The following is a 25944-nucleotide window of genomic DNA, read 5'->3' as shown; positions in this document are numbered from 1 at the left end:
ATGGTCTACTTCTGCACCTATTGTCTATTGTCTATTCTGTTCTGAGGATATCACCTGTCCTGGAACAGACTGGACTTGATGGCAGATGGTCTGGGCAGAATCTTAAAATACACTCTAAATAGTTTGATGGGTTGTTAGTTTCTTATTTCTTCCCTTTCCCAATCCTTTGGCCATTCTCAGTCAATCAGTATCCTGGTAACAGATGGTCTGGCCTTCGTGACACGGTTGTTTGTGGGTTCTTGCTGTGGGGAGACGGACTACTTGAAGGCCCAGATCAGAGTGTATTTTGAATTTGCGTTTTCTCTGCGTAGTTTGTCCTTCCCCCTTACCCGTACGCCGGGGCCTGAGCTACAGGTTCCATGGAGTCAGACGAAGAGCCGAAGTTTAAACCCGCCGGGTTGGGACCAGCCGTGTCCACCGACCCACCCAAGACCGGAGAAGCGGCGGTGACTCCCGCTGCTCCCTCGGGAAAAGCAGAGGTCGCTGTGGAGCAGGCGGTACCCAAGGCAGTGGCGGGCGTAGGGAGCCAGGCGTCCGGAGAGAGCGCTGAGAAAGGCTCGGAGCGCCAAGAAGGCGCAGAGGAGGAGGAGGACGAGGACGGAGACGGTAGCCAACAGGCAAAGAAGCCGCGGATCGAGCCACCGAGAGACAAAAAGGACAAGAAGCAGAAAGTGGACGAAGATGAAATACAGAAGATGCAGTGAGTTGGCGCGGCCTTAGCAACTGTTGTCCCAGCAACAGCCGGGTGTGCGGGAGGCCGATTGAGGACACGGGTGGGCGCAGGTTCCTCAGCAAGAAACTGCAGGATCCGGAATCTCGGCAAACTGGAGAAACACAGCCGCTCTGGAAGGAAATGGATAGTCGAGACCCTTCCTTTTGACAGAACTTTCCACACGGACCGTTTCTACCTCTAATGGGTCTTCATCGTCCATTTCCTTCACAGATGCTGTCTGACCCGCTGAGTTCCTTTAGCTTTTAGTGTGTAGCTTCAATTTCCAGCGACCTCAGACTCCACTGTGATGAAAGGTGGCTGTCCTGATCTTTTTCTTTACTGATGCGGTTGGACCTGTTGAATACTTCCCGTTTTCATTTTAAATGGTGTACGAAATGCAAAATCCAACTTGAACTTCATTCCTTCACATCATTTCCCATGCTTTGATAACAGTATGCTGGAAATCTACATTTAAAAACAGAGAAGTTGGTAGTGAGCAACCATCTTGTTACTGGTTGGAAAATTCAGTGGTTTAGGTTGGGTGAAAATGAAAGGCTACATTTTCAGATCAGGATACTGTATGACTTGGAGGGAAAGGCGGTGTTCTCGACAGCTGAGGCTGCATTTCTGGGTAGAGAAGCAGAGTCAATGTTTCAGGTTAAAGATACTTCATTAGAACTGAGAAAAGAAGCATCAGGGAGGACAGAGAAAAGAGGTTGCCTCTGATAGGGATAAGTTGTAAACTGTGCAATTGGGCTGGACGTGTTGTCCACTACAAGAGGAAAGATAATAATGGAGAAGCTGAGTCAGTATTACAGACGGACAACTGATACACCTGATAGTCAAGTTACCCTTTGCTGTAGAATTCAGTACTGGGTCCAGGAGTTACAATGTGCCCGGATGGAAGATCCGGTACAGTTCCTCAAGTTTGAGTTGGGCCTCATTGTAACGCTGCAGGTGGCCATAGACTGACGGGTCAGAGTGGGAATGGGATGGACATTTAAAGTGCCAGCCAGGGGGAAGCTCATGGTTCAAGTTCACGTCTATTTTTGTATGTACACATGAGAAAAATGCCATGAAAATTAGATCTTTGCAGCAGTAGCACAGTTCATTACAAGATGAGGACGAACATCAGCTAACAAATTGTAATTTATAATTCAGTCCCTGGGCAGAATGCATGTTCCCAACAAAGCAATAATTTAGTCTTGGTTTGGACAGGATTGTGTTTTGTAGATATTGTGTTGCTGCTTTAGATCTCATTTGTAAAATGCTGCAAGGCTCCAAACCAATTCAATACCAACAAAACTTATAAGAGAAGTTTGAATATTACTGTAATGCATTGCTATACCAGCACCTTTATCTCCCCCTCCAAGTCATGTATCATCCTGATTTGAAAAAAATATCTATTGAGAAGGAGTTGATTCATAATCTTGTCTTATCTGTACATTGTGGAAGCAGGCACTTCAACCCACTGTGTCAGGCACCCATCTCCACCAACTCCATTTCCCTTTCAAATCCCCTGTTGACTTCTCTCTCTGATTGATCAGCCACCCAGCTACAAGAGCAAAGGAACTTGCTAGCCAGCCCATGGAAGAAAAATTGAGTACAGTCAGCCCTCCTTATCCGCGGGGGACAGGTTTCGAGACCCCCCCCCCCCCCGTGGATACCAAACAACACAGATGCTCAAGTCCCTTATATAAAATGGCATAGTATTTGCATATAACCTACGCACATCCTCCCGTATACTTTAAATCATTTTTGGATTACTAATAATACTTAATACAATGTAAATGCTATGTAAGTAGTTGTTATACTGTAATGTTTAGGGAATATTGGAAAGAAAAAAAACTGCACATGTTCCTCTCGCTCACAACACAAGCAGCGAACAATGATCAAACAACAAGTAAAACTTGTAATACCTGCACAGTAGTTGTTGAACTGTCTTGTTTATGGAAGGAGGCTTTGGAGGAGGCTTAATAATACTAAAGTCAGGAACTGTGGAGGTTGAGCGTTGAGGATCTTCAAGTGTTGAACGCCGAGTCTTCAGAATTGTGGATGCTTTAGTTAGAAACATTGTTATAGGAAGCTGTCTCTTCTTTTTCTTTGCTACATCAAACAAATCTTGCAAGGTAGCCTTTCTCCTCTGTGAGTTTCTTGAGCTCCTCTGGGAATGCTGCTGTGGCCTCAGCATTAGCCGATGTCAATTCTTCCGTGATCTTTACCTTCTTGAGGCTGTAGTGCTTTACATAGCCCACCTTATTAATCTTAAACTCTTTTCTCTCACTCTCATCAACACTATCACAGTAGTGCTCATAGAGACTAAGAGTTTTTTCACGTATAATTTGGCCTTTGACAGGGATATGCTCTCTAGCAACACATTCAGCGAGAGATATCACTTTTAGCCTTTGAGGAATTGCTTTGATCACATAATTGCTTTTTAGAGGCTGTTTTTTCACAGGAACAAAGTAGCAACGAAGAGGTGTGAGGTGAACAATGCTCAAACGAATGCTGGAAAAGCACCTGGGTTTTCTGGATTCGCGGTTGGTTGAATTTGCGCATGCGGAACTCGCGGATAAGGAGGGTCGACTGTACCTGTGGATAACCCATAGTACACAGGCAGAACATGGAAACTCTACAGACTGCATCAGTAAGCAGCATTGAATCCAGATCACTGTCGCTATGCTGCTCTGCTTCGGAAAGAGTGACGATAATATATAAAGTTCTTAGCTTGAAAGTTGTGTAGTTCAATGTTGAATGAAGGAGTCTGTGAGCATACCATTGGAAAGTGAAGAGCAGCACACACTAATGCTGCAGGAACTCAGCATCTTTGGAGAGGAATAAACAATCTATAGACTGGAAAGAAAGGGGGCAGAAGCCAGGATGGGGAGGAGAGAGGAAGCTGTGCACGCTGGCAGGTGATAGGTGAGATCAGGTGAGCTGGAAGGTGGGTGGATGGGGAGGAAATCTGGGAGGCAGCAGGTGCAAGAAAGGGCTGAAGAAGGAACTTGATAGGAGAAGGCATTGCACAATGGAAGAAAAGAAAGTAGAGGAACTGGAGGAAGATGATGGACGTGAATAGAAGAGAAGGGGGTAGGGAAGGTAATTACAAAAGGAAATAAAGAAAGAGGGAGGGTTCTTCTTGTAACCCATTTCAATTCAGCTTCCTATTCCCATTATGGCATGTCTGTTCAGGGCCTTCTGTACTGCCATGATGAGGACAAACTCAAGTTGGAGGTGCAACACCTCATATTCCTGTAAATATACTATTGCCTTTTCTCAGTTTCTTTGCCTCCACCAGTTTCAGCTTTCTGTTTCAGGACATCTTTAAAGAACACAGATTCCCTCCCCCACTATTGATGCTGCCTTCACCAACATCTCCTCCATTTCCTGAACATCCACACTCACCCCATCTTCCCATTGCCTTTACACTGATAGAGTTCCTTTTGTCCTTACCTACCACCCCATCAACTCCACTTCCAACACATTGTCCTCTGCAATTTCTGCCATCTCCAAAGGAATCCTACCATACCCTTACCTCTCCCCACTTCTGCTTTCTTTAGGGATTGCTCCCTCCCTCTATGATTGCCTTGTGCATTCATCCCTCCCCACTAATCCCCCTCCCGGCACTTATCCCTGCAAGCAGCATAAGTGCTACACCTGCCCATACACCTCCTCCCTCACCTTCACAGGCAGTCCTTCCAGGTGAGGCAACACTTCACCTGCGAATCCACTGGAGCCATCTATTGTGTTTGGTGCTCCTGATGCGGCCTCCGTTATATTGGTGAGATCCATCGTGAATTGGAGGACCACTTTGTTGAGCATCTCTTCCATCTACCGAAAGTGGGACTTACCAGTGGCCAAACATTCCCATTCCGACAGGTCAGTCCATGGCCTCCTATTGTGCCAAGATGAGTCACCCTTAGGGTGGAGGAACAACCCCTTATGTTCTGTCTGGGTAGGTGAATATTGATTTTTCCTTCAGGTAAACACCCCCCCCCCCCCCCCATTCCCCAATCTGAACTTTACCTCTTCTCATTTGCATATCATTTTCCCTTTTTCTCTTCCTTTTTCCCTTTCTACTGTCCACCCTCCATTCCTATCAGATTCCTCCTTTTTCAGCCCATGACCTTTCCCACCCACTTGGCTTCACCTATTACCTTCCAGATATCCTCCTGCTTCCTCCCCCACCTTTTTATTCTGACATCTTCCCCCTTCTCATACCTGAAGAATGATTTTGGCCTGAAACATTGACTATATTCATTTCCATAGATGCTGCCTGACCTGCTGATCTCCTCCAGCATTTTGTGTGTTTTGCTTTGAATCTCCAGCATAAAAGTTGATAGGTGAAAGAGATACAGGGCTGGAGAAGGGGGAGTCTAATAGGAGAGGACAGAAGGCCATGGAAGAAAGAAAAAGGGGGAGGAGCACCAGAGGGAGGCAATGGGTAGGCAAGGAGATAACGTGAGAGAGGGAAATGGGAATGGGGAATAGAGAGGGAGGGAGAAGGGTAGTTTGGGAAATCGATGTTCATGTCATCAGGTTGGTGGCCACCCAGATGGAAAACAAGGTGCTGCTCATCCAAACTGAGCGTGGCCTCATTGTGACAGTAGAGGAGGCCATAGATGGACATGTTGGAATGGGAATGGGAAGTGGAATTAAAATGGGCAGCCAGTGGGAGATCTCACTTTATATGCAAGAGGCCAGACTGGGAGCACCAAGTCAACAGACTCATAGCTGAAACACCTGGAAGGACTGTTTGGGGCCCTGAGTGGTAGTGAGGGAGGAGGTGTAGGGGCAGGTGTAGCACTTGTTTCACTTGCAGGGTTAAGTGCAGGAGGGAGGTCGGGGGGGGGGGAATGAATGGACAAGGGAGTTGTTTAGGGAGCAGTCCCTTTGGAAAGCATAAAGTGAGGGTCAGGGAAAGATGTACTTGGTGGTGGGATCCCATTGGAGATGGTGGAAGTTACGGAGAATGATCTGCTGGATATGGAGGCTGGTGGAGTGATAGGTGAGAACAAGAGGCACTCTATTGATGGTGGGGTGAGAGCGGACATGTGTGAAATGGAAGAGATGCTGTTAGGACAGCATTCATGGTGGAGAAAGGGAAGCCTCTTTCTTTGAAGGAGGAGGACATCTTCATTCAAAAAAGTTTTAAGTAAGATTTATTATCAGATTACATACATGTCACCACATACAACCCTGAGATTCTTTTCCTAAGGGCATACTTAGCAAATTGATGGAACAGTATCTGTAAACAGGATCAATGGACACCAAACTGTGCAAATGGAAGTATAAATAAATAGCAGTAAATAAGCAGAGCATGAAATAACAAGAGTCCTTAAAGTGAGGCCATTGGGTGTGGGAACACTGGAAGTAGAATGAGCGTAGTTATCCCCTTTTGTTCAAGAGTCAAGTCGGCATAGCTAAAATTGATGATCAGAATTAACAGGTGGTATCGTGTGTGTGTGTAAAGGAGCTGGTCTGTTAACAAACCATGGTAACTATTAGGCCAACAACATACACAAAATGCTGGTGGAACACAGCAGGCCAGGCAGCATCTATAGCGAGAAGCGCTGTCAACGTTTCGGGCTGAGACCCTTCGTCAGGAAACGTCGACAGTGCTTCTCCCTATAGATGCTGCCTGGCCTGCTGTGTTCCACCAGTATTTTGTGTGTGTTGTTTGAATTTCCAGCATCTGCAGATTTCCTTGTGTTAACTATTAGGCCACAGACTCAAAAAGGGCTGTAGCTTAGATGTGCATCTCTGCTGGAATGTTGAACTTCCAAGAAAAAAAAGCTGTAATTATGTGTTAAACAACACTTTGGATTCTGAAGATGTGGCTCAATGTATCTGTGTTGGCAAAGAAAGAGCTGTTTGTACTAGTTCCATTTGTTCTAGCTTTTAGTTTGCATTCTTATTAGCTACAGCATGCCAGGTGCTTATTATGCTAAAATGGGATAAAGGTTTCTATCTAAATCTTTTCTTGCATAGAATTGGGAATTCTTTACTCTCATGTTAATCCAACCTGTGATAGATTTTATTTTGAAGTAGCTTCATTGACCCACATGTTTTGGTCTTGCCCTTGTTTGCAAAATTATTGGAAAGATATTTTTGGTATTATTTCAACAGTTCTGAATATCAAATTGCAACCGCATCCGATTACTGCAATTTTCGGTTTACCAATGGTGGATAATATCTGTTTATCCCCTCAGCTTGACAGATGATTGCATTTGTTACATTAATGGGAAGAAGATCTATCCTATTGAACTGGAAAGAAAGTAATCCTTCAACTATATTTCAGTGGTTTTCTCAAACTAACTCTTGTTTGAGCTTAGAAAAAATTAGAAGTGTTGTCTTCGATTCTTCAGTTAAATTTGAAGAAACTTGGGAGACCATCTACCAACATTTTCATATCAGTTAAGCTGACTTCTCCTAAACCCTGCTTCTATTATCCTTAATTATTTGGATGGAGGTGCGGAGTTATTGACACTACTGTGTATATTTGACATAATGCAATGGCCCATGTTGGTTAGGTTTTTTTTTCTTTTTTGGGGATTTTTTTTCTTCTTATTTACTCCCTTTTTTTGTAATTACTTTGAGTTTGTGAGGTTATTATATATGGATTATCATCTATATGAATCTATACTTAACCTATTATTCTGTACTTTCAAATTTTCTGTATTCATGTTTCATTTGTTTGTTTAAAATTAATAAAAAGATTTTTTAAAAAAAATTTGGAATTCATTCTCTCTTCAATACTATGCCCCCCACCCTGCAGTTGTGGTTGAAAATATTTTTCCTCAACCACAGTTGTTGAGTTGCCACAGTGCATGATGCACAGAGTACAATCTGGGGCAGAGGTTAATGAATGCTGTGTCGGCTGATAATCCAGTGGACTGCTTTGGTACGGGTAGTGTTGACCATCTGAGTGTTACTGTAGAACTTGTCCTCACACATTTTGTAATGTCAGTTTATTCTGCAGATGGCAAATAATATATATTTAAACTGTATTGTTTTTCTAGGATCCTGGTTTCATCATTTTCGGAGGAACAGTTAAATCGCTATGAAATGTATCGCCGTTCTGCTTTTCCCAAAGCTGCCATAAAAAGGGTCAGTTACTCTGCGGTCACTTAGCCATATGGAGTTTGTTGTCAGTTGTTATTTTAAAATAGTTCAGGTAGAATACCCCATATCTGAAATTCCAAAGGCCAAAAACCTCTGAAATCCAATATTTTTTTTAAACATTGACATGATGCTGGGAAGGCTCTCGGGTAATGAACAAATCTCTGTGCACCACTGACAGGTTTGACTTTGATAACAATGCAAAAGAATCAGACTGAATACTCATGTTTTGTGTTGCGATTCTAAAGTATGACAATCTGACTGGTGCATTTCAATGCCAACTACATAATTAATCAAGTGGTTTTGCTTTGCAATGTAACAAAAGCATATATGTCAATTTACAGCCCAAGTCAGGGCTTTGAACTGAAGTATTTAAAATTTTAATATTACAAAAACAGCTGAATTCACTCATGAAGTGTGAGTGTAATGTCATCTGCCATGAGCAGAGGTATTGAAGATGCAAGATTCTCTGTCTCTCTGATCTCTATTCATTTACTTACAGATTGGAAGGATGGTGATCCTAGATTTGAAGTAACATTCTGTTCCATAGGTTATATTTTTGTACCTATTCACTTGACAGGCAAATTGAAAAAAATCTTTCATTATTCAAAATGTTCAATTCAATTTTGCAAACAAATTTTCTTTTCAGTCTGTCTTGATAATAATGCTCAAATTAAATTTCAAGGATTTAACAGTATAGGTAACTATAAAAATGTTTTTGTTGCCCATCAGTATAAATGTTGCAGTTGCTGTAGCCTAATTAACTGAAACATTAGCGTTGTCCTTAGAATTTAGTACCTAAATTCAGTTGTCATAAATAATGGAACATGTGAACAGAGTCTTTGCTGATATTTCTGTAATATTGCTTCCAGTGTACATTAACAATGACTAAAAATTAACATTTATATTTGGTAATTGACTCTTAAGTGGCTAATATAAATTGTAAATTATATTAAGAAATATCTTCATATAAATGTTGTGTACTCTATTTGTGATTTTTATTCTCTTCCAGCTGATTCAGTCAATCACTGGGTGCTCTGTATCTCAGAATGTAGTGATTGCCATGTCAGGCATTTCAAAAGTCTTTGTGGGTGAAGTAATGGAAGAGGGTAAGTTTTTTAAAGAGATAATTGAAGTAAAAGTGAGAAGATCAAATCTTTGGAGTAGGGTTTGGAAATCTGAGTACCAAAGTACTCATCAGAAAATTTCAGATCAGATTACTTGTACATTTAATGCAAGTTGAACTCTGTTGTTGAATCTAAAAAGAAATGTTCATTTATATGGTCCACAACAACTACTGAAGTTAGAAAATCCAAGATATCAAAATCTAAAAAAAAACAATTTATTTTAAAAAAGCATTAGTCAAATATTGGAAGTAACTTTAAATATTGTGGGCTGCAGAAACCAGTGGCACTGTCAGCTTATGTAACTCTCCTGTTTGGGGTACCTCCATTAATTTTCTGAACAGAAAATGTGGAAGTGACTTGCATGTTACCTGAACGTAGAGATGGAGATTTTAAAGTGAAGGTAAAATGCTTAATAAATGTTTCACTTATCTGTAAATGGAAAAGTATATAATTATAGCCTTGCCAAATGGAATTAAAATGTTAGTTATAAATTAATTACCAATTATAATGCACTACAGTAACCTTTTATTGAAAATGACTCATCTTTCTTATTTGAATATTAATTTGGACAATTACAATAAACTGTATCTGCTGGGAGAGTGACTATTAAAAAAAAAAGGAATATTTGAGCTTTTTAATTGACTAATTTCAGATGCAGTACATCTCATTCAGTTAGATTTCAAGACATGAAATAGCAGTTAGTAGTAACTATGGTCTGCTGGGAAGTTGAGATGCCCTTCACTAAGGCTCAGCGCTGAATGATTGCTGTAGAGTTCTTAGTGCCTGTTGCCTTTTTTAGATGAATATTCAGAAGCTTCCATGATTATGAAGAATTATGAATCAAGAATCCCTCCACCCACAGTACAGTTCTATTTTCACAATTACTGATCATCTTAAAGTCTGACCTGCTCCTTTCAGCATTTTTGGCTATCCTGAAACAAGTCTCCTAACTTCATGGTAAATCTTAAATAGCAGCCTTGCTTTCCTCCTATGTACTACCATTACAAAGAAGCTCCAACACTTTACGTCCAGTTTCTCGCAGTAAATATATTAAGTTTTATAAAGCCTGTTTCATCTGATTTTCTATTTATGAATTAATTAGCATAGCAATCAAATTTGGACTGCATAGTTTAATGCATATGCTTAAACACAGGGATAGGTTTACACAGATATCATGGATATCCTTAAAAGTTGATGAATTAATCATTGATTTGCCAATGATATTACAGGAAATTTCTGGAAACCATAACAAAAGCTATTTACTAAAACAAATCAGTTATGAATGTGGTTTCTAGTTTACAAAGTATTGAATGCGTAGGTAGTGATTTAATATTACATTTTCTATGCCAATTCACCAGAAAATCATTAGATTTAGCTCTTCTGTTGGTGGTATGCTGTTGATCTTATCTTTTCCCCAAGTTCAGTTGTTTTGTCTTTTTCAATTGCAAGCCCTGGACGTTTGTGATAAATGGGGAGAAACACCACCATTGCAGCCAAAGCACATGCGAGAAGCAGTACGACGACTTAAATTACGTGGACAAATCCCAAACACAAAGTACAAGAAAGTTTCATTTTATTAATAGACCAGCACAAGTGATTGTTTAGACTTTGAACCAAAACTTGATTGTACATCAATGACTTTTATATTTCCATGACGTGCTTCCTGAATAGTTTTATCTCCATCCGGGCTGCTTCACTTAAAGTTGTGGAACTCCTAACAGCTTGGATTATTTTGAAAAGCCCATTTGTCCCAATTGAAAAATATCATAATCTTGCAGAGTACAGATACTCTTGAGTAAATTAATCTTGAAAATATGAGAATTCCATTTTGTAAATATCCAGTTTTACTGGTTTATCTAAAACACTTATGGTGGAAACTTTATTGTGGGTGTTTTACTCCAATCTAGTATAGAGTGTTGGGACACTGAGATGCAAAAGCAGATTGGTTGGAGGTGTTATTACCAGACTATTTAGTTTTCTGCTCAGGAAGTGGATGGCTGAAAAATTGTCAATAATCTATATGTGAATGTAAATAACCTGTTCAGATGAGCAATTAGAGCATTTTAATACACTTGAAGAATGTACCTCAGCAGTCAATAATAATGGAAGGCAGCAATGACAAGTCAAATAATTTGTTTAATCTGCTAGTTGAATGTCATTGTTCAGAATAATGTGATCATTTAGAGGTTCTCCTTAAAATATAGAAAGGACAATTAAGTTGTTAATGCAAAAATTGTCTGATTTGTCAACAAAGTGCGAGGAGTTAAATTGGACCCACTGCTACACATCCACTTTAGGGGCTGGATGTGGAGGGGTCATCTCAGTCAGCCACCACATAGTGATCCAATGATTTGGTCCATCCAGCAAATGTAATTCCCTAACATAATGCTGAGGAACCAACCGGGAGGGGACCCTATTGGTTGAACTCCAACTGGAGTACTTTGGAGGGATAGGTGAATTTGGCTTTGAGGCTGTAGATTAATCACTCCTCAAGTAGCTGTACACAGCAGTCCAAGAATTGCTGCTGTTGAAATAGCAGAACACTGGCTGCCTATTTGGAACTACTGCCAAAAAAAATCTGGCCTCTCCCTCCTCCTATAAATTGAGTGTTAAATAGAGGAAGTCATAATTTGTTTTGAATAATCTTTCTCACCCTTCCCCAACCCAATGTATCTAAATAAAGATGAATTTCTCAAACTGGTCTGCTGTAACACTTATTAATTTGTTGTAGTGCTACTATAGACTTGAATAATATTTGTGTATTAGTGTGTTCCTTGCAGAATTGTTTTTATGCACAAGTTAAATAATTAACAGGGCAAGTGCAGTCTGCCTTTGTATAGGTTAACCTTTTTTTCAAAATATATCTGGAACTGTGATGAATGTCTCAGAATTCAGAATCCTTAGTCATTTGAATAAACTAACTGACCAACTAACAACTAACTTGTTCCACTGCACTGTTAGAATGTTTACCAAAACATTAAGCAGCAAGCAGACTTCATACCAATTAGTTTGAATTAGTTTTATCAGCAACATACCAGAGACTCTTTAGATGACAAATTTATTTCAAAAATACTTAACATTACTGGTTCACAGAACCAGTTTTCAACTTGTACAGGAGTGGTGCTAAACAAAATTGGAACAAAATACCACACATCAGAATTTCAAAATAAATGCTTCAAATACACATTGTAAACCACTTAACTTCCAGTTTGTTACAATGCTCATGCACTAACTGTACAGTACTAAAATAATTGCGGAGTATTAAATATAACCAAGTGTTCCTGTACTCATGACTCAATGTCTACAATAGATTTTAACAATTGCACAAACATAAATTGTAATGGATTATCTTTAGTCATTTGGTTACTGCAGTTGAATCATCATCTAAATTTGGTTTAGAGTCATTAGAAGAAAAGCTGGCTTGACAGTGACAAGACTCATCAGAATTCAATTTCAACAACTGTGAACAGCTTTTCCATAATTTAAAATGATAAAGTAAAGATCAGTGGGACAATTGTAAAAATGGGGACAAGTGAGGTCTGTACTTGCCAAAACCCTCGATGCTCACAAGCTTTGGGCAGAAGTACAAGCTGTTTGAATATTGTATTCAGTTATTGAGGAAAATTTAGAATTGCCTTCTGTTTGGTAAAGATGGTATTTTTCAATTTTCCGGTGTGGCTTATTACTTAGTAAGCAATGAATTTATTAAAACACCTATTTGTATAACTTTCTTTCCAAAAATTAATTTTGCTGGAAAAATGAGTTTGTCCCCATCATACAATTTAAAATTCTAGTATTTAGTGTCAAATGTTATGTAAAACTCAAAACACCAGTGTTACCAGAAAGATGTTTTCCAAGTGGTTCCAGAACATTTGGAAGTGCTAGCTTAAATCCAACAGATCAAGGCAGTAATTGCACTTAGATATGAAACAAAGCATTACAGTACATGCACTACCAAAAGGATTAAACAGAACAAGAGTGAAATCTGCAGGAGAAAGGAAATTCCATCAGAAGTTAACAGTTCAGATTTACTAAATGATTGTGCTTTTAGAGCATAATTCTACCTATTCAACATTTTATTACAAAAGACAATGGTAGATTTTTTGTATGTGCATACCAAAAGTGTTCAGTTAAAACAGTGACATGGTTCAAGCCTTGTGCTGAAGGTGATTATTGTAAAAATTTCTGGCATTTGCAAACTTCTAATCATATACCTTAAGAAATAGTACAGTGTGTTAGAGCATTAATGTATGATGGTAGAATCTGATTCAACAGCATGAACTATAATGTTCACAAGAAAAAGCTTTGCTGTAGTCTGTCTTACTTCAATGAACAATACATGGTCTATTGATGATAGAAGAGTAATTAGGCAGAGGAAGAGTTGAGCTTTCATGAAAACAGTAAATACTGGAATTCGAAGACTCACTGATGTTTTGATTCAGCTTAGTTTCTCCACAGTTAATGCAGAGGCTTACTGAATCCAGATACATCTTGTTACACTGGTATAAACTTGTGTTATGGTTTTGGAAAATATAAACGATCATGTTTAAAAGTGGATTGCATCATTCTTGACCAAAATAATCCTTGCTTTACACCAAGGTGCGTGCAAGTTCTTTTAATAATTTTCTCAAGTAAGGTGCAAAATTAGGCACTTGACCCATAGATAATCAGTATAATAGCTGCATTTTAACCTTTCCAAATATACGGTAGTACCATTAGTTTTTTAAAATAGTAAGCTGATAAAATAAGTGACAAAACTAAGTTGGCAATCAACACTGCAGAGCATCAAACATTGCTAATTTCTGTATAACTCTTTAAGGGAATAACGCTGGCAGTGAGTAAACCTATTTAAAAAATGTCGAGACTTCTGCGACAATAGTTGTATTCCACTTCAAAATTTGAATGGTTAGGTATAGAAATGATCAAACTCAACAATATCATCCCATCACTGAACCTTCTAGACTTGCAAAGAAGCATACAATTCATATGTACACATTTCATAAACTACCAGGTTAGCCGTTTGGCATGTTGTAAACAATTTAATACTTTAGAAATTTATTCAGTCATAAAATACAAAACCATTTCATCTTTAAAAGAACAAGCCTGGGAGTACCCAGTTATTGAATTCAGTGTAATCAATAGTGCTATAAGGTTACTGAGACACACAATACTGCAGCTGAAATATCTGAAGTAAATGGTTCCTCATTCCTCAATTCCAACCCAACAATATCTATATTTTCATGTTTATTAGAAAAAAATCATGTGAAGAGATAAAGGTAAACTTCCACAAAGGGGTGAATGTACAAAATTGTAAGTATTAGGGCTTTCAACATTACAGATTTATGCTAAATAAAATTGACAATTACTATTCATCTTTTTACTTCTCAATTGAATGTCCAGATAAGGCGGCAATGGGCAAATTAATGTCAGTAAAGCTTCCAAATTAAATATATAAAACTTTTGATTTTTCACACACTGAGTCAGTGAGGGAATTCAGTACTTTTAATATTAATGAAATAAAGCCATTGAGTACAAGAATCACTGATCGCTGAATTCCTCACATCTCAGTGAAGCAGTAAGTTGACTTCAAACAATGCATCCCACTCAAAATATCTCATGACTGGTCAAAACAATCAAAAAAAAAATCAGATGTATGCATTCTCCCTTTAGATGGAAGTAATCAGGTGTAAAACAGTATATTCAAGTAATACATACATAAAAAATATTCAAAATAATGTTTTATTCTGTAGCTAACAAGAAAATTAGTCAGGTCTTTGAAAAGAGCTATGTTCCATAAATAAAAAATAAACTTGGGTCATGGGAGCATGTATTTGCATTTCTATCCAGAAATACAATCAATTCATCCTCTACAACCCACCCAGACATTCCAGTCCCATCAGCACCTAGCAAGTGGTCATTCAGTCAAGTAAACATTTTACAAGAGTAAAATGACCCTGATCTCACCAGCATTTACCTGCACTCCATTTCTGCAAAGAGCAAGAACTTTTGCACTGAAAAGAATGAAACTGACCCAACATTCCTTTTCAACCATAATTGAGTAGACTGCAACTTCTCCAATGCATTTTGTTTTAAGATTAAAATACTGCATTCCCATGTATTAATTTTAAATTACTGGGAAGTTTTCCAGAGTAGCATAGCTGGCTAATTTTTAATATTATGCTTTAAAATAGATCCTTGAATAATGGTTGAGATTATGACAATGGTTTTTCTGTTATGACAATTTATCAGCTGAAAAATAGAACACAATGGTCGAAACTCAAGTCAGATGAAACACACCATAATTTAGTGTCTAAGACCAAATTGTGACCAACTTCCACAGAATGGAGCAAGTCTATTGCTCCAAACCCACTAGAAATATGAAAATTTGATATGTCTAAGTATCTGCAACTAGCCACCAGGGAATTATAATTATGTAAATAGAAACATTAATGGACAATATCTCGCATGCCAGAAATCAAGATATAAAACTCTTAAAAATTAATAATGTGTTTAAAAATTGGGAGCATTTCTATTAGCAGCACTCAATACATTTCCATCTAGTTTTGCATGGAGTAAAGCACCTGGAGGAGTTTCACAAGCTGAATTTATTTTGCAGTCACGATAGAGTTGAACAATACTTTCTCTTGTTCAGTTCTTTGCATGTGTGTCCCTTATATCACACAGTATACTGTTGCAATTATTGTGTTAAGTCGTCATTCAAATAATTTGATTTTGTTTGGTGTATCCAATATTTTAACTAGTATTGTATTTTCCAACTAATTCTAAATCTTCATTTACAGTACATTTTGCTTCATGTTTGAAAATTAGCAGCTCTTTAAAACAAAAGATACAATTTCATCTGCACGAACTCCTAACAGGAGAACAGAAAAGGAAAAAGCAAAATTATAAATACGAGCTACTGTATGTACTGCTTTGGAATTCTGTTGTTCTGCATCAAGTCCTACTGGGTTTAGAAGGTAACTTAGTAAATCTCTGCTACATTCCCATCCATGATAGTATCTCATGATCACATACTGGATGACAGATTTTAAAGCCTGGCCTAAAGCAGTAAAACAAACTTTCTATCAATACAGATTGCTTCAACCACAGCTCTGAAAATGAGCCCTTCACAAGGAATTCTCACTAAAGCAAGTGTTTGCCAATATATCTACATAACAGTGCTCTTAAGTGGGAAGACCACTTAAAACAACTTTCAATTTGTGTCAGGGGTGTTTGTATTTGGTGTTCTGTTAAAATTTATTTCTGTTAGTCAATTACTATTTTCTTGAGAGACCTTGCAATGACAGTTTCAAATGCAGAATGAACCACTTCAAGGCCTTCAAATGCCAGCTGGCCAAGACAGCATCTAGTTTGCGAGGACATTTTACACTTGGACTTTTACCTGTAAAACTTGAAGAGGTAAGCACAGTACAACAATAAATATTAGTGCACGAGGTCACCAATAAATAATTTGCTTGCAATTGATACTGCATCTATTATATATACTAGATTTTGCTGTAAACTAATTCACCCAATTTTTCATTGTAAACATAATACATTGTAAGCACTCTCAACCTTTTGCATCATTTGTCAAAATCTCCTACCATAGTGTCTTCATTCTGCAAACTCATTTTTATTAAAACCAAGATGGTTATCAACCTTACCATATGGAATTATAATTGTTACACAATAAAACCTCTTCAATTGTGCTACTTGCAATAGCCAACATGTTGTGTTCTTCATGTGAATGAAAATAAAATATTACTTCAGTTTCTTCTATGCACACTTGAAAACTTCATTCTTTCACATAATGTTGGTGAGTGGCTGAGGTTTATTATGCTGACCTCTTCAGTAACAAATCATTGAGTAATGTTTATTTAGTTACTTGTTGTCTTGGCTGTTGGTAGTGATAATATGCCAAACTGTGATATTCAAAAATTAAAATCAGGATTTAGTTTCTTTATTTCTTGCAGCAATCTCTCTCTATCTTGATTTGCCTTTTTCAGAGCTTCCTTTGTGCAGGCAAGTTCCTGCTTAAGAAGCTCATTCTGCATGAAAGAAAAGAATTATCAATAAACAGAGTAACAAAAAACGAACACAAGAGTTACTACACTGATGGATCATTGCCTGATCAGTGAAGTACTGGTTAGATTACATTGCAGTTAAAAGCTGCATCACATTCTTGGAACACTGATTCATGCACATTGCTGCTCAGCCAACGAATGACTGCTGCAAATTTTTACTGTTTGAGCTTCTTTCTTTAGAGAAATTTTCATAATTCAAATTAGCATCGATTTGATTGATGTTTTTGAAAGTATGAACTAATTATGCCAATAACAAAAGTATGCATTGCAAACACGAGAAATATCCATTTTGTCTTGTAGAAAAAATAATAGTTATACAATCCTTGATTAAGGTATTTGATAGAAAAATGTACAATTTAGTATTTAAATATGTGCACTGTTCCAAAGCAAAATGCACAGAGTTTTTAATGCCTGGAATAGTGATGCAAGCAGATTCAGTAGATATTTACAAGGAAGCAACACAACATAAACTGCATAACTACTTGAATGGAGAAAAGTCAACCAGAAATGAGCAGGAGAATCAGAATAATATGATCCTTTACTGAAATTGCAATAAGAAATTGAATACTCTGTCTTGGGTATTGGTTTAGACACAATCAATTTCTCCAAGGAGTGGGAAACAATTAGCGCCTTTCAATCAGTGCAACTAGCTACGACTGAGGTTGTTTTTTTTCTCAGGCAGTGCATGTCCTGGATTACCTGTAGGACCTTGGTAATAAATAATCTTTAACCATAATTTAAAAAGACTGGAATGAAAGAGGATCAAGAACTAAAATACATGTCCTTTCTGAGGGGTGAAAAATTGAGAGCAATAAAAATGAAGTATTTCAACAAAAACAAAATCCATTATAGCATCATATATATTTAAAAAAACCTTAACCTAGCGAGCAATTATCATGTAGAAATCATTACTAGATATAATTGAGGCAACCTAGACCCATATTCTTAAATACAAAAGAGGAAGCTCTGAGGAAAAGCAGTAACAGTAAATATTGATTGGGCCAATTGTAATGTGCTCAGAGAGTGGCCTTCCTGAGCAAGAGGATCTAGTTTGATGAACTGGGATGCTCTCCATCTCTGTGCTCATACGTACCACGTCCTTCGCAAGAGTTAGATCTGACGCACTCTGAACATCTGACTGTGGCTGCATTCCTCCACCTTTCTTCATTCCAAATTTGACCAGATGAGATCCACTTTTGACTGAAAGAGCCTCTTTCTTCTCCACATCTGCTTTAGTTGGGCTTCTCTGCAAAGCTGATGTGTGAGCCAAATCAGCAAAGCCATTGAATAAATAAATCAAGTTCCATTGCATTTAATTTTGTCAGGAAACTTTTTTGTTCTTAAAGTAACTACCTACTCAACATTGAGAATTAAAGCATTCAAATTAGAGCATCAACTTTGCTATTCACAGAAGTCTTTGGCATCCAGTTCTGCAATGCAAGCCTCGACATATTTCATCAAGCTGCTTGAGCTAAAACACTATATTGAAGAATGCTCAGTCATTAAACCAGGAAGTGAAAGTACACTTTTCAACTAGTATTTAAAGCATTTATAAAACACTAAACAAAGTTTGGCATGTACACAAAACTAAAAGATGAAATATCAAAGTTTTAAAATATGGAGGGAATTCTATCCTCCTTTAAGAATATCCTATACAAAGCTTAATATTTTCAGTGTACTTCTTGATGGGTCTTGTTTGATACTCCCAAAGCCATCACTGCCCAGAAATGCTACACGCTCTCTATGGATTCCCTCACCAGCTGTAGACTGCTAGCATCCTCCAGCTGCTTCCAACCTGTACACCTCCTACCCAGAACTACGGCTATCTATTTCAACCACTATATTGTTCTCTCTCGTGGCTTCTGCCTCAAATTAAAATCATCAGTCCTACACCCATTCCTTTCCCAAATGTCAAATGGTCCTGTGGTCACTCATATCTGGTAAATACAAGACGTTAATGAAAAGTCTGTTCCTATCTTGTATTAGGTTCTGTTTATGTATCCACAACCGCCCTCACTGAATTATATTTGGTCCAAGCATTCAAATTTTAAATATTGCAGCAAAATGTTAACTCCCATCATAATTTCTTACCCTATTCCTATTATTGACTACTATTTGATGGTGTCTTGAGAAAAATGAATTCTATGTACAAGGCGCAATGTAAACAAGAGGCAAAAATAACATGGGCATCCAATAGATTTTAAATTAGATATGCAAAATTATGAAGCATCATTTCTGGGCAATCCCATAATGTGTATAATCGGGATGAAGACAGATTCCAGTGTTGGGAGAGTTTTCATCACAGTGACCTACCTACCTGTTAAACAAAATGTTCCATCATCAACTCGCTCTACCATCAGGTGATCAACATGAAGAATTATGGGTACAGGATCTGGAGATGTCGGATACAGTCTTGGGCCATCATCCTTCAAGTATCAAGAATTAACATAAAAACAATTGTTGAATGGATTTATTCAAGGCTTTTGTATTTTTGTTTCCAAGTACTAGAATGGAAAAGATAACTCCACGTATTGCATGGCAAACCCTTCCATAACAGTGTAAGCTTTATCAAGTCACCTTGCAGACATCTCTGTGAGGAGCTGCAGCTCAGCTAAGTTTCAACATAAATTTTGAACATTAATTCTCAAGTCTCCACTTGCTCTATAAATAAGCAATACTCATTGTAAAAAGAAATCTAGCATCTAGTGACCTGTCAATCTGCATCTGCAAATCACGCACAACACAAGACTTTGATGCCTGTTTTCTCCTTGAAACACACTGCCTTCTTCTATCACCTTTGGAAGTCCAAATGTTACCATTTACAATATTGCTTTCATTTACTGTGTTACTGTTTTTATAATTCATTGCCAATTGCATATACATTCTGCAAGCTTAATGTCTTCTTCCACACCAAATATAATCTAATTTTCATTCTCAGTCAAAACAGTTGGAAGATAGTGGAAAAATAGGGGTCTAAATACTGATGCTCAAAGACAACCAGTCTCTTCATAAGAGTGTAATCCTACTGATAATCCTTCTTCCAAATGTTTTGATCTTGGTCACAAGTCTACCAAGAAGCATCTTAATGAAGGCTTTTTCAAAAATCCAACAATATAACGCCAGCATTACCTCTGTACACAGTTTTGATACTTTTCATCATCACCATTTGCTGTGTTGTATTATGTGGGCGATAGCGGTCTATGACCATAATTGTTCTTGGAAAATTTTTCTACATAAATGGTTTGCCATTGCCTTCTTCTGGACAGTGCCTTTACAAGATGGGTGACCCCAGCCATTATCAATACAAAGAGATTGTCTGCTTAAATGAATGCATAACCAGGACTTGTGATATGCACCATCTGCTCATACAACTATCTACCACCTGTTCCTATGGCTGCATGTGACCCTGATCAGAGGAAGGGGGTGAGGAGAGAGACTGAGCAGGTGCTACATCTTGCCCAAGGGTGACCTGCAGGTTAGTGGAGGGAAGGAGCACCTTACACCTTCTTTAGCAAAAATGCATCTCCACCCTGCCACCCAAGATACTTGATCATAGAATTTATAAAGATTATTCTTGGTTTATATCAGTTTTGAGATATTGTACCTTTGAATAAAAATTTCATTTCTTTCTTTCACTTACAGCAACATGCAATTTTAAAATCTCTGGATGGTGCATTTCCCTTCCCAAAAATGTTCCTAGGTAATAACAAATCTTTTAATACCTTAAGAGTAATGTTGCAGTCGAAGAGTTCTATCTTCATTGGAATAACTTCTGGAATCATCTCATCCTCCAAGAAAGGACCCAAGTTTGCGAGTGAAGACATTGACAGCTCTGCACTATAATTACTGATGTGAAAATGCAGAAAGCCATTCTTAACAGCAAGTGGAGAGTGAACGGATGAGTGTGGCCCTGATTCAAATCTCAAACATACAGCAGGCTGTGTTCTGTCAGACTCTATTGGACAAGCCTTCTGGAAGCCTGTTAGAAAAAAAAGCAAAACAGTAAAATGATTTGATTTTTTTGAAGATTTGAAATGCAATACCATTTAAACAATATAATCATATTATAATTGTAAAGAAGTTTGCGAATAGAAATACAATCAACAAACAGCTGAAGAGAATGAAAGCATTGTTTTGAGGCTTGTAATGCTCAGTCCAATTAGATCTGTAAGTTTTACATTTACAATTAACTTACGTACTATACATATAGCAATGGAAATTCTTCTTTTGAAATTTATATTTTTGTTTCCTAAAGATGCTTACATCCCAAGGCATGGAATGGAAACTACTGCAGGTTGCACTTTGTGTTAGGGAGGGGGTTAAGAGAGTTTTATAAACTGTGAAATTATACCTGATAAACAATGGAAACCTGATTCTGACATGTCAATGACTTGATAACAGCTTTTTTAACAAAGTTTGTTGATACAAAGGTGGATAGGAAAGTTGTGAGGGATGTACACAGTCTGCAAATGGATGTAGATGATTTACAAATAAAGCAAAAAGAGGTAAAGTGACAAACAATGAGAACCCAAGACTAATTCCCAGTTATTTGAATTTGAATTGACTTTATTTCTTACATCCTTCACATACGTGAATAAAAATCTTTATGTTACGTCTCCATCGAAATGTGTCGTGTGCACTCATAGTAATTTATAATAATAAAAAGAACAGTCAATGTAATATAGAGTACACTCAAATCAGTGTGAGTTAATCAGTCTGACGGCCTGGTGGAAGAAGCTGTCCTCGGAGCCTGTTGATCCTGGCTTTTATGTTGTGGTACCACTTCCCGGACAGTAGCAGCTGGAATAGATTGTGGTTGGGATGCGTTGGGTTCCCAATGATCCTACGGGCCCTTTTTACACACCTGTCCTTCCAAGGCAGCCAACTCTACATGACCCTTAGTTTACTCTATTCAGTTTCTAATATCCTTAAATGACTCCTAATGTTTTTTGGAAATAAAGATATTACAATTATTACCCCCTTTTTTCCATTCTACTTGTTAATCCTCAAAAAAATTCAAAGAAATAAAATTCAAATATGATTTCACTTTCACTATTATGATCTCATAATATTTTGTTTCCAAATGTTCTGCTATTACTCCTTTAAAAACAGCCTCCAGTATTTTCATAGTTAAGCCAACTGGCCTGTAGTCCCAGCAACACACACAAAATGCTGGAGGAACTCAGCAGGTCAGGCAGCATCTATGGTTAGGAGTACAGTCGATGTTTTGAGCTGAGACCCTTCATCAGGACTGGGAAAAAAAATAGGAGCCTCTTGTTTGTGATTGGTCTGTAGCCCCTGGTTTCTTTCTTTTTCTTTTCCAGAATAAGTGTTACATTTGCATTTTCCCCCAAACTGTGGAACTTGCGCATGATTTTGGTTTTCATTATCTCTTACAGAACTTCTGAATGTTGACAAATCCCATCAGGTCCAAGGAACTTTTCAGCCTTCAGTCTTTCAGATTTCCTAGTACATTTTCTCCAGGGTTACTCATTGTTTTAAATTCTTTACTTTCTTTTGTCTCTTGAATAATAATGTTTTGGCATGACCTTGCTGTCAATTCAATGTTTGTTCAATTTTGTTACATATACTTCAGAGATTCTTAAAATCTGATTTTATACTTCTTGTGAGTTTACATGTTATATTTGCTGCGGGGTTATTAGTTTTTGTGAAGTAATCCTTTTCTCAGCAATATTTTTATTGGTTTTGTTAAATAAAGAAAGCGTCATACAAAGGAGGATTGTGCAGTACATAACAAATGTACAATTCACATCTATGAAAGAGATGCACCCATAGTACAATCATGCTTTGGTTGCCTCCCTGCCCCGACCTACCCTTCCCAATTCCCATCTCCAAGCCATTATTGCATTAGTAAAAAGGGTTAAACAGAACCTTTATCCCCACAGAGCTGCATTGGTATAGAGAAGGTGTATTTTCCTAACACAAACTGTTGTATGTTTACATGTCTGAGTTCATAGAATTTTACCGGAGAATGCTGAAAGTCAGGGAGTTATGTGTAGAGAAGAGGAAGAAGGGATGAACCTTTAGTTTGGCTAGGAATTCTGAAAATATTCAAGAAAGGACCCCCCCACCTTTTGGAACTTTGTCCAAATTTAGAGTTGAATAATGGATCTTCTCAAGGTATAGACTGGACATGATGTACCCAAGCCACTGAGCATGGGTGGGCTGGGCAGCATCCCTTCACCTGAGCAAGACTGCGTGACTGGCCAAAATAGAGGCAAAAGACATTATGTGACGTTTGGTCGGACTTAGGTACGTGTCTCACTCTCCAGAGGTGCCGAAAAGAGTTAGGTTCCAGATTGTAATTAAGCATTTGGTATAGAGTCTGGAAGACATTTTTCCAGTATTTTTCCAAGCTAGGGCATATCCAGTACATGTGAATAAGGGAAGCCTGGCCCCTTTTGCGTTTGTCACAACAGGGATTAACATCTGGGTAAATGTGAGATAATTTAGTTTTAGACATATGGACCCTGTGTACGATTGGTATGGATTGAAAAAGGTATAAGAATTTAGGACGGATGTTCATTTTGACAACATTAATTCGGCCCATCAGGGACATGGACAGCGGTGACCACTGTGCTAGGCTCTGTTTTGTATGATTTCACAAAGTAATGGAATTTTCTCCAAAAAGACGCTTATAATTCCTTGTTACTGTGACGCCAAGGTAAGTAAATTGGTTATTCACTACCTTAAAAGGGAGGTTATGGAACTCTGACGCTTGTGCTTCTCCATTTATTGGAAAAAGTTCGCTCTTGTGTAAATTAAGTTTATATCCTGAAAACAGGCTAAATTTGTTAAGGAGTGAGAACACAGGAGGTAAGGAAGTGATCGGGTTTGATATAAAAATTAAAAGATCGTCAGCTCAAATCCCTCCCTCCAAATCCCCGTCAGATCTGCACAACAGCAGAACACAATTGCCATCAGCTCTGTGGCCAGATCGAAAAGTAACGGGCTTAAGGGGCACCCTTGGCAGGTTCCACGTTTGAGATTGAAAGCTTGGGATTGCTGAGAGTTGTCAAAACAGAGGCGGTGTGGACACTAATATAACAGTTTAATCCACATGATGAAACTTGGTCCAAAATCAAATTTTTCTAAAACAGCAAAGAGATAATTTCATTCCACACAGTCGAACGCTTTCTCTGCGTCTAAGGAGATAACACATTCAGGAATCCCAACTGAAGGCAAGTATAAGATATTTTAAAGATGGCATATGTTTAAAAAAGGGGAGGCGGTTTTTGACAAAACCGGTTTGGTCTTCAGAAATAATAGAGGGTAAGATGTTCTCCAATCTACGGGCCAGAACTTTAGCTAAGATTTTGACATCAACATTTAACAGAGAGATTGGCCTGTATGAGGAGCACTCTGTTGGATCTTTGCCTCTTTTGCTAGAAGAATGATGTATGCCTTATTAAATGATGCTGGCAGTTTACCTTGTTTAAATGAATCAAGGTTAGTTGAGGTGAGAGCAGTGACAAAAATGATTTAAAGAATTCTACAGGGAATCCATCGGGTCCTGGAGATTCAGCGGAGATTTAGAGGATATTTCCTCTAATGATATTGGCTCATTCAGTCTCATTTTGAGATCAGGACAGAGCGTAGGGATATTTAAGTTATTTAACAAATTCTCGACCAAAATGTTATCATTTGGGGATTTGGAGGTATAAAGTCAGAAATAAAAGTTCCTGAATGTGCCATTGATTTCAGAGTGATTCGAGGTGATACTTCCGTTTTCCATTCAAATTTTTGTGATGTGTTGTTTGGCTTTAAAGCCCCTTGATTGGTTGGCTAAAAATTTACCAGATTTGTCACCATGAATATAGAACCGGCTCTTGCTCTTCAAGAGTTGGTGTTCAATTGAAGTAATCCTTTTCTGGTTTTTTGTAATACTCTCAATCCTCACAAATACTTTCAATCCTGTGATTATTCTCCCCTAAAGAATCTTTTACAGCAAGATTACCAATTAATTCAGCCTCATTACACATGACCATATCTAAACTAACTTGTACAGTGCCTTTAAAATCTTTTCATGTTTTATTGTTTTACAACATTGAATCACAGGGGATTTAATTTGGCTTTTTTGACACTGATCAACAGAAAAAAACTCTTCTGTGTCAAAAGGACTCTTTAACATGACAGACCAAAGAATCACTGGTGCTGCCAATTGGTTTTAGAAGTAAAATAATTAGTTAAATGGAGATCTGATTTTGGAGATCTGTGTGCCGTCAAGGCATTTCAACTGATTGTAGAAAAAATCCACCTGTATCTAGAAAGTCCAACTGCTGGTGACTCAGTATGTTGGCAAAAACTACACCATGAAGAAAAAAGAACACTCCAAGCAACTCTGCAAAAAGTTATTGAAAAGCACAAGTCAGGAGATAGATACAAGAAAATTTCCAAGTCGCTGAATAGCTCTTGGAGTACAGTTAAGTCAATCATCAGGAAATGTAAAGATTATGGCACAGCTGTAAATCTGCTTAGAGCAGGCTGTCCTTAAAAACTGAGTGAACATGCAAGAAGGGGACTAGTGAGGGAGGCCACCAAGAGACCTATGACAACTATGAAGGAGTTACATGCTTCAGTGGCTGAGATGAGAGAGACATCCAACAACTGTTGCCTGGGTGCTTCACCAGTCGCATCTTTATGGGAGAGTAGCAAAGAGAAAGACACTGTTGAAAAAAAACTCATGAAATCTCAGCCAGAGTTTGCCAGAAGGCATGTGGGAGACTATCAAGTCAGCTGGAAGAGATTCTGTGGTCTGATGAAACCAAAATTGAGCTTTTTGGTTTTCAGAATAAAATGCTATATTTGGTGTAAGCCACTCCACACATCATCAAAACACACCATCCCTACCATGAAGCATGATGGTGGCTGCATCATG

General features: G+C 38.1%; 2 protein-coding genes across 3 annotated transcripts in view; one reads left to right on the top strand and one right to left on the bottom strand.

Moving 5' to 3' along the window:
- Positions 1-326: 326 nt before the first annotated feature.
- On the top strand, positions 327-11661 carry taf11 (TAF11 RNA polymerase II, TATA box binding protein (TBP)-associated factor). The gene is made up of 4 exons (XM_059950557.1): positions 327-700; positions 7735-7822; positions 8847-8943; positions 10411-11661. The coding sequence occupies exons 1-4, from the start codon at positions 360-362 to the stop codon at positions 10539-10541; spliced, it is 657 nt and encodes a 218-aa protein (XP_059806540.1). The 5' UTR covers positions 327-359; the 3' UTR covers positions 10542-11661.
- A 342-nt stretch (positions 11662-12003) lies between these two features.
- LOC132381222 (bridge-like lipid transfer protein family member 3A) overlaps positions 12004-25944 on the bottom strand; it is a 147021-nt gene continuing 133080 nt past the window's right edge. Inside the window, exons 18-21 of one of the 2 annotated variants that reach the window (XM_059950556.1) lie at positions 20768-21024; positions 19363-19471; positions 18139-18299; positions 12004-17009 (exon numbers count right to left, since the gene is read on the bottom strand). In XM_059950556.1, coding sequence (XP_059806539.1) covers positions 16893-17009; positions 18139-18299; positions 19363-19471; positions 20768-21024 — 644 coding nt within the window. In that variant the 3' untranslated portion in view covers positions 12004-16892. Of the gene's footprint in view, positions 17010-17037; positions 18300-19362; positions 19472-20767; positions 21025-25944 lie in introns of those variants that run through there. The other variant, XM_059950555.1, reaches the window with a different exon arrangement.

The sequence above is a fragment of the Hypanus sabinus genome, chromosome 25 (genome assembly GCF_030144855.1).
Source record: "Hypanus sabinus isolate sHypSab1 chromosome 25, sHypSab1.hap1, whole genome shotgun sequence".
Lineage (NCBI taxonomy): Eukaryota > Metazoa > Chordata > Chondrichthyes > Myliobatiformes > Dasyatidae > Hypanus > Hypanus sabinus.
The sequence above is the reverse complement of the archived record's forward strand: the minus strand, read 5'-3'. Positions and strand labels throughout refer to the sequence as shown.